The following is a 14,324-nucleotide window of genomic DNA, read 5'->3' on the forward strand; positions in this document are numbered from 1 at the left end:
GCCTCTAAAACCTCTCGCTCAAGCTCCTCCCCCGACCTCTCTACGTTCAGCAGCTCTGCAGCTTCTGATGTCTCTTCTACCTCTAGTGTGACGGGCACAGACTTTGTCTTGAGCACCTCTGCTTCTTCTCACACGAGTTCAACGTCTAGCCGAAGCTCTGCTTCAAGTGCCACTTTGAACGCAACTTTTGCCCCAGGCACTGGCCCCATGGCAAGCACTAGTTCACCTTCAAACGCGAGTTCTTCTTCAATCACTGCACTGAGCTCCAGGAGCAGGTCAACATCGAGCACGGGCCCGACATTGAGCACAGATCCCACCTCCAGGACGACTGCAATTGCCAGCTCTACCACTACCCTCCCTCCAAACTTTTCCAGCACACCCCCGGCTTCACGTTCCAGCTCCAGTCTTGGGGCAAGCTCTACGACAAACGCTCAATCAAGCACTTTATCCGCAACCCGGCCTGGAGCCAGTACGATCGTATCGACCGATCAGACTACGAACCCACCCTCATCTTCAATGAGCACTGTCATGGTAAACCACACTTCCATTGCAACGGCCACTCACAACAACTCGGCTGTTGCCACCTCGGGCCAAAGCAGCACAAATGCTGGAGCTTCGACAACACCGAGTGGTCCGTCTTCGATAGACGACACCTCCTCGGTGGCGCCTACTCAAACTACGTCGGGGCAGCTTGATCCTCCCTCTTCAGAGTCCACTTTAGCTTCTGTCGCCTCCACTGCATCAACTAGCGTGAGCAGTTCCCACTCCTACTCGCCCAGAAATCGGCCAGTTTCAACGGAGGACTTTGGTGCGTTTGCCTGTACTGTCACGCGCGTGTTTTGGCCATACGTGTAGAGCACCCTGTTTCTCACTCTATTTTTTTGCCTTGGCGACCAATTGTATGTGTTTGGATCGATGGCAGGCAATCTGACCACTACAGCCACGACGATACGATCGACTCGAGCTCTTGCATCACCGCCTTCGCAAACAAACAACCCCGGCAGCGTAGCTGCATCAAGCTTAAAAACAATGAGTGCAGGCTCATCGGATCTGATCCTCATCATTGTCCTCATCATCTTGGGCGTCCTTATTGCTGTGCTGCTGTACTATGCCTGGAGCAAACACAAGCGTTCACAACGCATTGGCCCTGTACCTGACTTGGAAGCAGCACCTCAAGCAGACCCAAACTCAGCTTTGAACGCGAGCGCAGCCTTACCCCCAACCGCAACGGTGCCGGCAGCCTCGCCGTCATGCAAGGCTTCCCGGAGCTCCATGGAGACTGTGGCTACAGCCTCGCCCCTGCTGCTAGGGTCACCGCCGAAGCACTCGCTGAGTGGGCCCCTCAGGCCCCCCGTCTCCTTGCCCGCAGTTCTCAATCCGACGACACCCTCTACTGGGACATCTCCGCAGCGCGCCTTTGCTTTGCCGCCCATTGGCCCTTCTTCCAGCTCATCAACCCCGCTGCGTGTTGGCGTTCTTGGTGGGTCTTCTGCATCTGCGACGTTGGCGAGCCCGACACGACTTCCGCCCTTGGCGGGTGCAACTGCGAGCGGCTCGCCCGCACCTTCGGCACTGCAACGTGTGCGGGAATTATCACTGCAGAACAAAGTTTCGCCGCTTCAAGAGGCCCGTCACATGAGCGCCATGCGACGCGGTGTATTGCCAGATCATGATGGGGACGGCACAGACTTTTTGATGGCAAACGTCAGCCGACTCATGCGTTCATCCTCCTCCTCGCGAGCTTGAGAGCAGCCCAGCTCGGGCGCAATCATGTGACTGGTGCTGGCCACGGGCGGAGGTTTGCCTTGGCGCTTGGTTTTTGCATCATTCCGTGTGTCAAATCTGCGTGCCGAACCCCTGTAAATAGTGTCAATACGTGCTCATGTTAGATGGGTGGGTGTTGTGGCGTGTGTTCGAGGAAACGGTGTTTACGCGTGTGCACGCCCGCTGTGTGTGTGTGTGTGTGTTTATCAGTTTGATCCTCCGCTCTGCGAGCGACACATTCTTGCCCCAGCGACCTAGAATTTAGAATCTACAACATTTTTGCGAAAACTAGCCCCTTGACCTTTCACCTTGCTCCTCCACGGCCAACTCTACCATTACCCCCACCCCCTCATCCACACACACACACACACACACATTTGTTCACCTCTCTCTCTCTCTCTCTCTCTCTCTCAAACTCTCTCTCTCTCTCTCAAACTCTCAAACTCTCTCTCTCTCTCTCAAACTCTCTCTCTCTCAAACTCTCTCAAACTCTCTCAAACTCTCTCAAACTCTCTCAAACTCTCTCTCTCTCAAACTCTCTCAAACTCTCTCAAACTCTCTCAAACTCTCTCAAACTCTCTCAAACTCTCTCAAACTCTCTCAAACTCTCTCAAACGCACACACGCGCGTGCATTTTTGTCTGACAAAAAGAGACCAGCGCGATGGCGGACGGTTTACAGTTGAACCTGAACATCGCGACCTCGTCCCCGAGCAGTAAAACGGCAGCCGGCGGTGGACGACAGCGGTTTTCGTCGCGGGAGCGTTTTGAGCATCGTCGGCAGGTATGATTGGTTGTGGACGGGCGAGAGCCTCGGCCTCGGTGTGGGAAGGTAGACTAAGATATAACTCGCGAGACGGAAGAGGTCGGCTGGCCACGTGGTGGCAATGACAAGGCTCGTGTTGCGTCGCGCCGCTGTGCGCTCCTTTCGCCTCATCTCCAATGACCTCGACGCAATAGAAAAACAAAGGCGGTTCTGGTCAGGGCCAGGGTGGCGAAGGTCAGCGCGGTCAGCGGCGGCCAGCAGCAGCGCCGACGGAACCATCTCGACCACATTCTGACAAGCGTGGTTCAAGTGGTTCGCGGCCAGCAGCTTCGCTCGACAAATCCGGCAGTGCTGGTCCTCATGCAGCGCGTGTCAATGGCGCTGCACCAGACAAGACAGAGCGAGCCAAGCCTGCAGCGCCGTCCAGCAAGTCCTCAAGCCAGACACCGTCTGCGTCAGGACCATCAACACACCAACATCAGCGCGGCAAGACCTCAATGCTCTTTGGCAAGAACGACGATCCCACGCCCGGAGCCAAAGCACCCAAAACAGTTGGCAAGCGCAACACGCGTGAGGTCAAGGTCATGACGGCTCTTTCATTTGAGGATCTGAACATTGCAGACCGCCTGCGCGAGACTCTGCAAACCATGAACCTGAATCGCTTGACGCTACCCCAACAGCATGCCACGCCGCTTCTGCTGCAGCACTGTGATGTCATGCTTAAATCCCCCACGGGTACGGGCAAGACGCTTGCGTACGCCATCCCGATTGTCCAGGATCTGCAGGGTCTTCAACACAAGGTCCGTGCTCTTGCTCATCACCCCTGCCCCACCCCTCACACTTAAACACTGCATGGGCTCGCTTAGCGATCTGGAGGGATTTGCTTCGCTCACACCGCTCCACTGGTGTTGCCCGTGTGTCCAGGTCGAGCGCAGTGATGGCCCTTTGGCCATAGTTCTCACCCCAACCCGCGAGTTGGCTCAGCAGTCGCTGGTATGTTATCCTTCTTTCTTTCTTTCTTTTTTCTTTCTTTCTTTCTTTTTGGACGCACGATACATACCCTGTCCCGAGCGCCCAAACCCCTCTGAGACTTTCGTCGTTCTTGCAACTGCTTGAATGTAGGAGGTCATCCAGCAATTGCTCAAGAGCTTCAACTGGATTGTCCCTGGTGCCATTACTGGTGGCGAAAAGAAAAAGGCCGAGAAGGCTCGACTGCGGAAAGGTGGGCCACCACACCTCATCAGCCGCCCTGCTTGCCTTGCCCCCGTTGGCCATGGCCCCACACGCTTTCTGATGTTTGAGTGGTGTGCACCCATCCTGGGACAATTGGGTGGTGCATGTCCGCGTTAGGTATCAACATTCTGGTCGCCACGCCAGGTCGTATGATGGACCATATCCGCACTACCAAGGCGCTACAACTCAAGTCTGTGCGCTGGCTCATTCTTGACGAAGCCGATCGGTACGTACATGATACCTTTGCATCGAGCCAGCGCCTCTGCTTTTTTCCCGGCTACATTAGAGTGGGTTTTAGCAGGTGGGTCTCTGGCACCTGTTCACCCACGGGGTGCGTGCGTGTTTGCGTGTGGTAGGCTGCTTGACAGTGGTTTTGAGCAGACAGTCAAAGATATTGTCGGCGCTCTCAATCAGGCGCGAGCCAAGACGAACAAGGCCATGCGCCGCACCAATGCCCTGGTTTCTGCAACGCTGACCCCCAAAGTCTTGCGTCTAGCCAAAGTAGGGACACTTTGTTTCAACCTGCATGTTGCAGCCTGCATGTTTCTCTGGTCCATGCAGGATTTATGCGCCCCTTTGGAAACCCATGGCGATAGGACATTACGACCGATACGTATTTCGTGGACACTACCAGCGAGACCGAAGCCAAGCGGGTCTACAAGCTCAAAAACCTGTCTGCACCCGAGCTGACTGAGGAGTCTGATGACAAGGACAAACCCGAGGACGAATCGAAAACAGCCCCCAAAGCATCAACCGCGGAGCCCAAGGCGCCGGCGTCCCAAGTGTCGACTGTGGCCGAGGTGGATGAAGCCGACGTGATCATGGGTGCTGGCGATGACGCGGAAGCCCGTGTCTACATCTCGACCAAGCTGACCCAGTACTACACTGTGGTGCCACCCAAGGTGTGCATGCCTTAGAATGATTGCTCCTGCTTGGCAATGCGGCCTATTCATGATGCTTCTTGCACATCTTGTCTTTGCCGCAGCTTCGACTGGTGGCCATGCTGGCATATCTACGCAAAACCTGCATCAAGAATAAGGTCGGGTCTGACCTGGCAACACTGCCATGGGCTGTTGCTTTTGAGTTCCCTTTTGTTCTGATGCTTGTGCTTGGCCTACGGATGGTCGAGCTGCTTTCCTCGACAAAGCTTTAAGCACCTCATTATGTTTGATGTCGATTCATATTGGTTGGATTCAGGCGTTGGTCTTTGTGCAGAGTCGCGATGAAGCCGCATTCTATGCCGAGCTTTTTACCAAGCTCCAGGTAACGCTCGTGAGCGGGCCCAACGAGCAGGCCATTGGCCGTTTCTGTGGTAGATTAATGCTCATACTGCCGCTTTGCCGACTTGATTCTGCAGCAACCAAAGGAGGGCGCTGGTTTCTCCGCAGACCGGATTCTGACCGGCGTGGAGCTGTACTTTTTGCACGGTGGCATGGAGCAAAAGGATCGTACGGCTTCTTACCGAGCCTTTTGCAAGGTCTGTCCCATTGCTACCGGCTTGTCTTGTTTGGATTTCGCCCCTGTGCCCACTCGGCCTGTGGGGGCGCTCGCTAGTGATCTTGGGTCGCTGTTGTTGTTGTTGTTTTCAAAATGAATGTTCTCATTCCCAAACATGCGTTGGATGACCAGGCAACACATGGCGCACTAATTTGCACCGACGTGGCGGCACGTGGCTTGGACATTCCCCGAGTGAGTTGCGGGACGCGCCCGCCAACTCTGGCGGTGTAGACTTGGTGCACAGCGTGCTCACTGTGCTTTTTGCACTGTAGGTGAGCGGCGTGCTACAGACGTCGTGTGCTCCTACGGTAGCCGATCATGTTCACCGTGTGGGTCGTACTGCTCGGTATGTTTCTGAATCTTCCGGCGTGGCGACTATCTCTTGCGACCAGCAGACTGCTCTAATGACGCTACATTATCTACCCGTCCTGGGTCTGGTGCAGTTTGGAGGCGGGCGGTGAGGCAACTTTGTTTGTGCTTCCAACCGAGCTCGAGTACCTGCAGGTACTTGAGAAGGAGCAGCTGAGGTGTGTAGGCCTTGCAAGGGCGTCATGTTCTTGTGGTTTGCAGGTCCTCGCTTGGCGGGGCTGTTGAGTCCTCGCTTGGCGGGGCTCTTGAGTCTTGTCTTTTCTCGGAGATCCTCGGGGAATCATTCTTGTGACTTGTGACTGTGTAGCTTAACGGCATTGGATGTGATGGACCTGCTGACGTCTTTGACGCTACACCGTGGCGATCGAGATGTGACCAAGCAAGTGGCGTCGCGAGTGCAAATGGCCTGTGAAGAGAATACGACACAAGAAGCCATGCATACCCGTGCTGTGGCCGCGTTCACGGCTTATGTTCGGTACGATTGATGTCTGTGAGCCGTACTGTCAACAGGGGTTGCATTTTGCCTTATTTGGGCCGCTTGTGTGTGCGTAGAGCGTATGCGACATACCCTAGCGCCATGAAGGGGATTTTCCACGTCAAGCACCTGCATTTAGGTCATTTGGCCAAGTCATTTGCGCTGCGCGAGGCGCCGCAGGGCTTGCAGGGGGCAGGGGGCAAGGGTGCTAGCAAAGCAGCACAGGCAAAGAAGAGCAAGCTGACTGCCAAGCAAAAGATGATGCAAAACGCCAAGCGCGTGACCGCTGCGGCGAGCGATGAATTCTCTGGAGGTTTTGCTGGCGCGGGTGCTCGCGCCCCGAAGCGACGTCGTGGCATGGGGCAATAAGTGCCAGCAGGTGCTTGGAAACGTGGTTTCTCTGTGTGATGTTGGTGTTTGCGTGGGGCAGCACGTCTGTGACGGGCCCGTGTAGGTAAAGCACAGAGGGTCGGGATGAATTTGAATTGCGGTGCTTCCACTTCATCCCTACAGATTAATTGATTTCAATCTGTACAAGTTGTGATCCAAGCGCGTTCCATCACGCGCAAACAACTCTTGCGATCAACTGGAGTGAATTGTTTGGTCTTTGTTCCTTGGAGCTCAAGGCATGGCACCCAGCGAGCCAGCTGCGCCAGATCGTTCGTGGCATTGCCAAAACCAACAAAATGTAAGGACCCGATGGCGCAGATGCGTTTAGTGCTGAAGAGCGAATTTGATTTCCGTCTCTTGGCAGATGCACTTGAAGAGTGCTGAAAAACAGATTGAGACATGTAGAAGAGGGTGGCAACAAAGACAGCGACTGGTGCATGCATCGGCACAAGCGGCACGAACCCCGTAGGAACGAGCATCGTCGATACACAAAACGCAGCCACCCCTCTGAAATTTGAAAAAAAATCCGGATCGAGCTGTAATTGCACGATTATTGTTTGGGTCGAAATATGCAATGGCGCCCAACGGTCAAGGAATCAGGGAGGTGTCACTGGGCGGGCTTGAGCCACAGCACAGCCTCGTACACGGTCTAATAAGCAGCAAAAAGCCCTCTTCCTCCTTTTCCAATCAATAACAAAACTCGGGCTCAACATTTAAATTTGCACACACACACACACACACACTTGAAAAAAAATTAATAATTTTTTTATTAATTATTAATGAAGAAGTGTGTAAATTTAAATCAAATTTAAATTTGGCAGGGTTCTTTACTGGTGTTTGCTCGTAGGGGCGGTGACGGTGGCAACGGCGGCGGCGGGAGCGTGTGTAGAGGTGGAGGCGGAGGCGGATGCACGTTGTTGGCAGTGGGGGTGCACTCGGGTGGGCGGTTGCTCGCCGACGTTTTGCTGGGCACTATGGCGCACGATGGGGCTGAGGCTGAGGCTGCGGCGATCGACCTTGAGACGATGGGACGCATGGAGCTAGAGCCTTGGGAAAGCGTTCAGCAGCGGCTGGACTCGATCCGAGCGCGGGCACACCGGCAAATTCACCTTGATGGCAAGCTAGAGGATGCTCTGAAGGGACTCACGGGTGTAATGGCGGAGCGCAACGCCTCAATCTGTGCTTGGGGCTCACGCGTGGTGGCCAACTATGCGCGAGTGGATGGTAAGTGCTGCCGTGCACCAGAGTGGAGGCCTCAGCTCGTAGCTTTTGCAAGGCTGCAAGGAGTTATTTTCTCTCTTTGATGATGCTCATGCCCTCTCCGCCCCCACCTGTATGCCGCCATGATGGGTGACTTGGCCGGACTCGATCTAGCTGAAGCTCGAGACCTCGTTCTCGAGCTGGGCAGCTTGCCAGCCGTTATCACCGTGATGCTTCGACATGCCAGCGCCGCTGATCTCGCCAAAGATGGCCTCACGGCACTACTGTATCTGTGTGACACTGGTACGCCTGTGGCTAATTGGTTTCCGGGTCAGACGCCACCGACAACGCGCTCACTGACTCGATTTCACCCCTCTTCTCAGAGAGTGTCTGCGCCGAAGCTACGGACAATGGCGTTTTCCAAACAAGCTTGGCAGCATGCGACAACTTTGATACGCGTGCCCCAATTCAGGAGCTGGCCGCTCGCACCCTCGCCAAGGTGGCCACTCATGGTGAGCAAGCTAACGCTCCACCGGGGCGTGACCTTTGCCGTTGTCCCTCATCTCTGCCGAATTTGTGCCGGTCCTTCACAGAGAGGGGCGCTCAAGCCTTGGTGGAAGCTGGCATTTTACCTCGCCTTGTGCTGCGTTTGCAAGAGTTTATGGATGTACCGGCCACCATCATCGGGTGCTTGGAATGTTTTGGCGCCGCTGCCCGAACACTCGGTAGGCTCCCGCCAGCTTCCAATTCCCATGTCAATCTATTTTGCTCGGGCTTCGGGCTCTCATCATGCACCCATTTACGCTCTAGCCGAGGCGCGACTGCAATTGTGCATGAAAGAGATGGTATCTCTCTCCTCCAGTTTATTTGAAAAATACGAGCGAGACCCCTTGGTCCTCGCCGCTCTCTCCCGAGCACTTGCTGGCGTAGCCACTGCATGTACGCCCTGCCCGCCTACCCCCTACTCAACCCCAATCGATCCTGCTTGGTGGTTTGCCTCATATCCTAACCCGCCTGCTTCGTTGCCAGTTGAGTTTCGTCAGCTGGTGGCGCGCTCGTCCATGGCCATTCCGTTTGTGCATGCCTTTCACAAGCACGCCAAGCATTCCGAGGTAGCATACCAAGGCTCCGAGCTGGTGGCACGACTCGCCCGCAACCCTGCCGTGCGGTGCGTGCTTGTCGATCGACATCTAAGAAGAATCCCCTTTCTGATTGCCCGTTCGCCGTTGACTGAGGTTTCGGTTGTTCTGTGCCAACGCAGTTTGCTCATGCAAGGACAAGGCGTCTTCCAAACGCTCATGAACATTATGAAGTACCATCGCGGTTGGTCATTCGTTTTGGCAAAGCGTGATGATGCACTAGTGACCCAGGCGTTGGATCTCAGGTTTCTGAGGCCTCACGTGACTCGTATGCGGCTCAGATGATTCAAATATTGTGCTCTTCGCGTGCTGGTCACTGGTCGAGCTCTCGAGCGACGATAAAACTGACGGCGAGGAATCACTCGATCGTGCAGGTGTGCTGCGCGTCATGCATGCTCGACCTTGGTGGGGCCCTGCACATTGGCGAGGTGTGCTCATAAAGTGCCCTCTGTGTGGGATTCCATCTGCTTACTCAACAGACGAACATGGCAAGACCTTGTTACATCGCGTGACCGATTGTATTCTGGATAGCCTGGCCCGACACCGAAAAACGGCAAGCGTACAACGTTACGGCACCAAGGCGCTGGAAAACTTGGCACAGCGCGACGGTGAGAATCACTGCCGCTCTGTTTTTCTCCTTCAAAAGCATGTTATGTTTGAACATGAGCTTGAATACATTCATTCTTGCCCTCATTCGTGCAATCGTTACCAGATAAGTTGCGCATCTATATTGCCCAAGCCAACGGGATCCAAATTGTCATGCTAGGACTTCGTGCACATCTAGACAACGCCCACGTTTTGTCCAATGCCTTCCATTGCCTGGCAGTCATTGCACACGAGGGTAAGGCTCGAGCCAAAGGCTTGCCCTTGGAGTCGTCACTCACTGACATGGGCTTGTCTGTTTTTGCGATCTTGTCTCTGACGATAGACTCGGCCATGCATATCCACATTATCCAGATGCGTGGTGCTGAGGTGGTCGTTTCAGCCATGCGACGACACCCCGACGTAAGAGCTGTGGCTGCCATCTCTCGAGAGTCTGGTTTCTCTTTGGGGCACGCGTGGGGCCTGGTCACCCCTAACTTAACGACATGGCTCATTCATTTTATTGCCCGGGCTCGCCTTCCACCTTGCTTAGAACGAGGGTGTAGCCTTCAACGCTGCGAGGCTGCTGACCAATCTGGCCATGCAAGGTATGTTACTCAGCAACCACTGTTTTGAAAAGGTTTGATATACCTTAGGTTGAGTACCGTCCTCGATTTGTGGTGCACATGACAGACCTTTGCCGCGCGGAGGCTGTTCGACAAGGATGCCTCGATTTTGTGCTAAATGCTCTGGAGAAGCACGGAAGTTCCGCCGACATGGCATTTTATGGCTTGCGGTGCTTGGATAATCTTGCCATGCACGGTTGGTGCTCTTTTGTCCAGCCAAGAAAAAGGCGTCCACTCACAACACTTTTCTCTCAGCCGGGACTCGAGATAAGTGCTGGATCGTGACGCGAGGCCTCATCCACGTGTGGTTTTTCTGTCTTTCGATAGACGCTGTGCGCGCACGGCTGCAAAGCCCGGTTACAAAGAAGCTGATCGTGGGAGTATTAGTACATTTTGAAGATGATGCCGATGTTCAGCTTGCTGGGTGTCGATTGATTGAGCGCCTGGCGTTTAACGGTGAGAACTTCACGTGACTGCATCAAATTTTCGGCCGCGTGCGTGTTTTTCACAGGTCATTCAAAACCTTCTGCCCGTGCTATCAGAGACTTCCAAGCCGGTGGCTGATAAAAGCGGAGTGGTTTGTGTGGTGCGTGGTCTGTTGAACCACGCCGAGGAAGAAGACCTTCTTGAAACGGCTACCATGGCCTTGACAAGCTTATTGCTTCACGGTACGTGTGTCATGAACCTGCAAAGACAACGTATGCATGCGCTCGACTGGTCGTCACCACTCGACGGTGTCTGAGTGTCTGACATCACTCGCCGCACCATGTAGCGGCCAATCGCGAGACGTTGCTCAGCATGGGCAAGCTGGATCTACTCTGGCAGTGTTTGGCTCGAGCACACAACACCACGACGGACCTGGCTGTTGCCAGCATTGTCAATGCTTTGGCTTATGGAAACGGTGAGCGTCGCTCTTGGAATGTCCAAAAGCTTGCTATCGCGCAGCTAATCTCGGGGCTGCTCCTACCCAGACTCGGCAACGGGTGAACTCTTGGAGCTTCAGGCGGCAGAGCATCTGATTGCTCGGGCTCGCAGCACTTCCAACTACCAGCAAGCGGCTGTGGTTCTTGCTGCGCTTCGCAACTTGTCGTCCCACCTCGGTAACCTCGGCCCCCGCTCGAAGCTGTCGATGCTTGCGCTATGAAAAGTGCGGCTGCATCACCATGGACTGATGATAGCTCATGTATTCACATCATGTCTCGGGATGTTGATGCGCGTCTTGGATCACTAGAGCCACATCGGCGGGCAGTTGTAAATGCCAACGCAATTGAATTCGCGCTTGACATCATGCAGCGCTGGAACGGGGACGAGAACATGTCCTTTTACGCTCTGGCGCTCATCAACAACCTTTGCCGATTGCGCGGTAAGGTGTTGAGTGGGATCGAAACTCTCAATGTGTTTGCCGCCCTGAAGGTTTATTTTATGTTCTGCTCAATTGTGTGCGCATATACTTGACGCAGATGTGGCGCATGCGGCTGTGAAAACCCGCTTGCCAGCCTTCGTATTGGCCGTGTTGGAGCACGGGGACCATGACTCACGGTCGTACCGTGCCGCGTCGGAGTTGTTGGGACGCTTGCCAGAGCTCACAAAGAAGCAGCGACGGGATAGCTTGCGTGAGGCATCAGTCATCGTCCGGGCAGGGCGCTTGTCACCTGACACACAACTCATTTTGATCGAGGACGTGGATGAGGAAGTTGAGAGCAGCAATGACGATTCATTTCGCACTTGGGCATCTGAGGACGACGGCAAGGACGGCATTGAGGCACCGCTCTCGGATCGAGCCACAGCCGACTTGGCCCAGCTGCAGCTGGGGGAGCAGTTTGAGTTTGGCTTGCCCTCAACATCTCGGCCTCACCGTGACTCACTCACGTCGAACCATGGTTTGGAGCGCCCGACCCAGTCAAATGGAAACGTGCAGGAGCAGAAGCGTGTGACTCCGACGACCCCTGCTGGAGCAGCGACCATGCCGTCACGGATCATCGAGGAGAACATTGCGGAGGAGAGCCAGCCCTATCGCGTGCATCATGCTGCGCTAAGCGATGCTGGCAACAAGAAATCGCATCCAAACACGCGGCCCACATCCTCATCCTCAAGCCGTATGTAATGTCCACGCGTGCGAAGCACGCCTACATGAAAGCATTTTCCAAAGGAAAAAATTAAAAGATGAATGATGGTAATTGATTCGAAATTTTGAAAGAACGGGGCATGCGCGCGCTCTCATGTGTGGCAATATTATAATCATGATAAAAAAAAAAAAGAGGTCAATTAAAAGCTTGGAGCAGATGTGACAACCACTGGGAGCGTGAGTGTCGCAGAGAAACGCAAAGCGTGGCTGATGAAGCACGATGACCCCTCACTTTGCCCGGCAAAGCGCTTGAGGAGGCGGGCGTGTGGGGATTTTGTTTTGTTGAAAGCTGACAGCCGCAAACGCCGCCAGGTCGTCTTCTGTGAGGTCGGTTTCGGCCGAGTAGATGGTCTGTGAGTCCTTGAGAGCAACGGGCTCTAGAGAGCAAGACACAAACACCAAAGAAGAAACCATGAGGGGGACAGGGCCATGAGGGGAAGTGAGCGCTCGTTGGGATTGTCGACCAGAACGACGTAAAGAGTGAATTTCAACTTTGTTTCGAGGCAACAGACCTGACAAGGAAGGGTTCTGGCGCGCACGTTGAATGAGTGCTTCTAGCGCTGCATCGAAAGCGGGACCAGTTGCTCTCTGATGACCGGCGTTTGTGGATGAAGGCTTTCCAAAGACGCCACCACTCATGGGTTTGGAGCTCTGTCCAAAAGCACCGCCAGAGGTTTGACCAAAGCCCTGCTTGGAGTTGGACCCTTGAGCTACGAAGCCATTGTTATTGCCAGATTGACCAAACGTGCCACCCGACGGAGCGCCTTTGGTACTTTGACCAAATACGCCGCTGCCAACACCACCAGAGCCTGTTCCAGTATTTCCAAACACGCCGCCGCTACTGCCACTGGGATTCGGCGTAGCTTGACCAAACACACCACCAACAGACCCGTTGCCTCCCTTGCCACCCGGCTTGGCACTTTGACCAAAAACACTGCCGCTACCACCAGCATTATTTTGACCAAACACGCCATTGTTGCCACTTGGTTGGGCACTCTGACCGAAAACACTGCCGCTGCCGCCGCCACTACTTTGACCAAAGACGCCATTGTTGCCACCTTGTTTGGCGCTTTGACCAAAAGCTCCACTGCCGCTGCCGCCTGATCCGGTGGCGGACTGGCCAAAAAGACCACCGCCACCTGGCTTGGCACTTTGGCCGAAAGCACCCCCGCCTCCGGGCCTTGCGGCTTGGCCAAAGAGACCACCGCCGCCACCACTTGGTTTTGGGCTCTGGGCAAAGGCCCCGCCTCCGGGACTTGCGGCTTGGCCAAAGACACCGCCGCCACTTGACTTGGCACTTTGGCCAAAAACGCTACCGCCTCCGGAACTTGTAGCTTGGCCAAAGAGACCGCCACCGCCACCACTCGGTTTCGGGCTCTGGGCAAAGGCCCCGCCTCCAGGACTTGCAGCTTGGCCAAAGAGACCACCACCAGTCCCAGCTCCGCTTTGCCCAAAAGTGGTACCTGCGCCCATTCCCGAATTAACATTGCCCCCACCAAAAATGCCGCTGCCTTGATTACCAGCTCCGGCCCGGGCGAATCCCGAAGAGGTACCTGCGTGTTGCCCAAAGCCGCTTTGGCCAAAGGTGGATGAGCCTGCTTGTTGCCCAAAGGTGGCCTGAGGCTGCTGCCCAAAGGTGGCCTGTTGGCCAAAGGTGGCCTGTTGTCCAAAGGTGGCCCCGGCGGCGCCGCCTGTGGGATGGACGTTCCGACATTTGGCACCAAAGCGGCACTTTCCCTGCAGAAAGTAATTGCACACCTGCTGTGCCATGGTGATGATGGCCTCACGCCCACCCCACCCAACAGCAACGAGCCACTCTCATCCAGCAAACTCCAACCTATATTCATCCAAGGTCAACGTCGTCGATGGCGCTCACTGGTGGCGCTGACCGGTGGCGCTGTCCGTCGTCGTCCCCGCCCAAAAAAAAAAAAAAATAGAAAACGTTGCTCCTCAAAAAAAAAATTGAAATCTCTCTCTCTTTCGAATCTCTCAAATCTCTCTCAAATCTCTTAAGCTCTCTCTCTCTCTCTCTCTCTCTCTCTCTCTCTCTCTCTCTCTCTCTCTCAAACTCTCTCTCTCTCTCTCTCTCTCTCTCTCAAACTCTCTCTCTCTCAAACTCTCTCTCTCTCTCTCTCTCTCTCTCTCTCTCTCTCTCTCTCT

At 54.7% G+C, this 14,324-nt stretch overlaps 3 protein-coding genes across 3 annotated transcripts; 2 read left to right on the forward strand and 1 right to left on the reverse strand.

Annotated features, from left to right (window-relative positions):
* Positions 1 to 1,272: 1,272 nt before the first annotated feature.
* MONBRDRAFT_33876 (uncharacterized protein) lies at positions 1,273 to 6,471 on the forward strand (the record flags this gene model as incomplete). Its single annotated transcript, XM_001748821.1, has 17 exons — positions 1,273 to 1,480; positions 2,023 to 2,392; positions 2,480 to 2,546; positions 2,723 to 3,328; positions 3,453 to 3,521; positions 3,651 to 3,750; positions 3,879 to 3,987; positions 4,118 to 4,262; positions 4,358 to 4,663; positions 4,747 to 4,800; positions 4,959 to 5,024; positions 5,119 to 5,238; positions 5,391 to 5,450; positions 5,531 to 5,604; positions 5,702 to 5,785; positions 5,935 to 6,102; positions 6,180 to 6,471. The coding sequence occupies 17 exons, from the start codon at positions 1,273 to 1,275 to the stop codon at positions 6,469 to 6,471; spliced, it is 2,898 nt and encodes a 965-aa protein (XP_001748873.1).
* Positions 6,472 to 7,466: 995 nt separating this feature from the next.
* On the forward strand, positions 7,467 to 12,212 carry MONBRDRAFT_38483 (uncharacterized protein; the record flags this gene model as incomplete). Its single annotated transcript, XM_001748822.1, has 14 exons — positions 7,467 to 7,716; positions 7,867 to 7,995; positions 8,076 to 8,204; positions 8,286 to 8,417; positions 8,722 to 8,860; positions 9,363 to 9,439; positions 9,544 to 9,836; positions 9,967 to 10,021; positions 10,256 to 10,495; positions 10,582 to 10,707; positions 10,812 to 10,940; positions 11,011 to 11,139; positions 11,271 to 11,402; positions 11,500 to 12,212. 14 exons carry the CDS (start codon positions 7,467 to 7,469, stop codon positions 12,141 to 12,143), a joined length of 2,604 nt encoding a protein of 867 aa, XP_001748874.1. The 3' UTR covers positions 12,144 to 12,212.
* A 180-nt stretch (positions 12,213 to 12,392) lies between these two features.
* On the reverse strand, positions 12,393 to 13,934 carry MONBRDRAFT_11068 (uncharacterized protein; the record flags this gene model as incomplete). Its single annotated transcript, XM_001748891.1, has 2 exons — positions 12,393 to 12,541; positions 12,677 to 13,934. 2 exons carry the CDS (start codon positions 13,932 to 13,934, stop codon positions 12,393 to 12,395), a joined length of 1,407 nt encoding a protein of 468 aa, XP_001748943.1.
* Positions 13,935 to 14,324: the final 390 nt, after the last annotated feature.

Source organism: Monosiga brevicollis, genomic scaffold, assembly GCF_000002865.3.
Source record: "Monosiga brevicollis MX1 MONBRscaffold_26 genomic scaffold, whole genome shotgun sequence".
Lineage (NCBI taxonomy): Eukaryota > Choanoflagellata > Craspedida > Salpingoecidae > Monosiga > Monosiga brevicollis.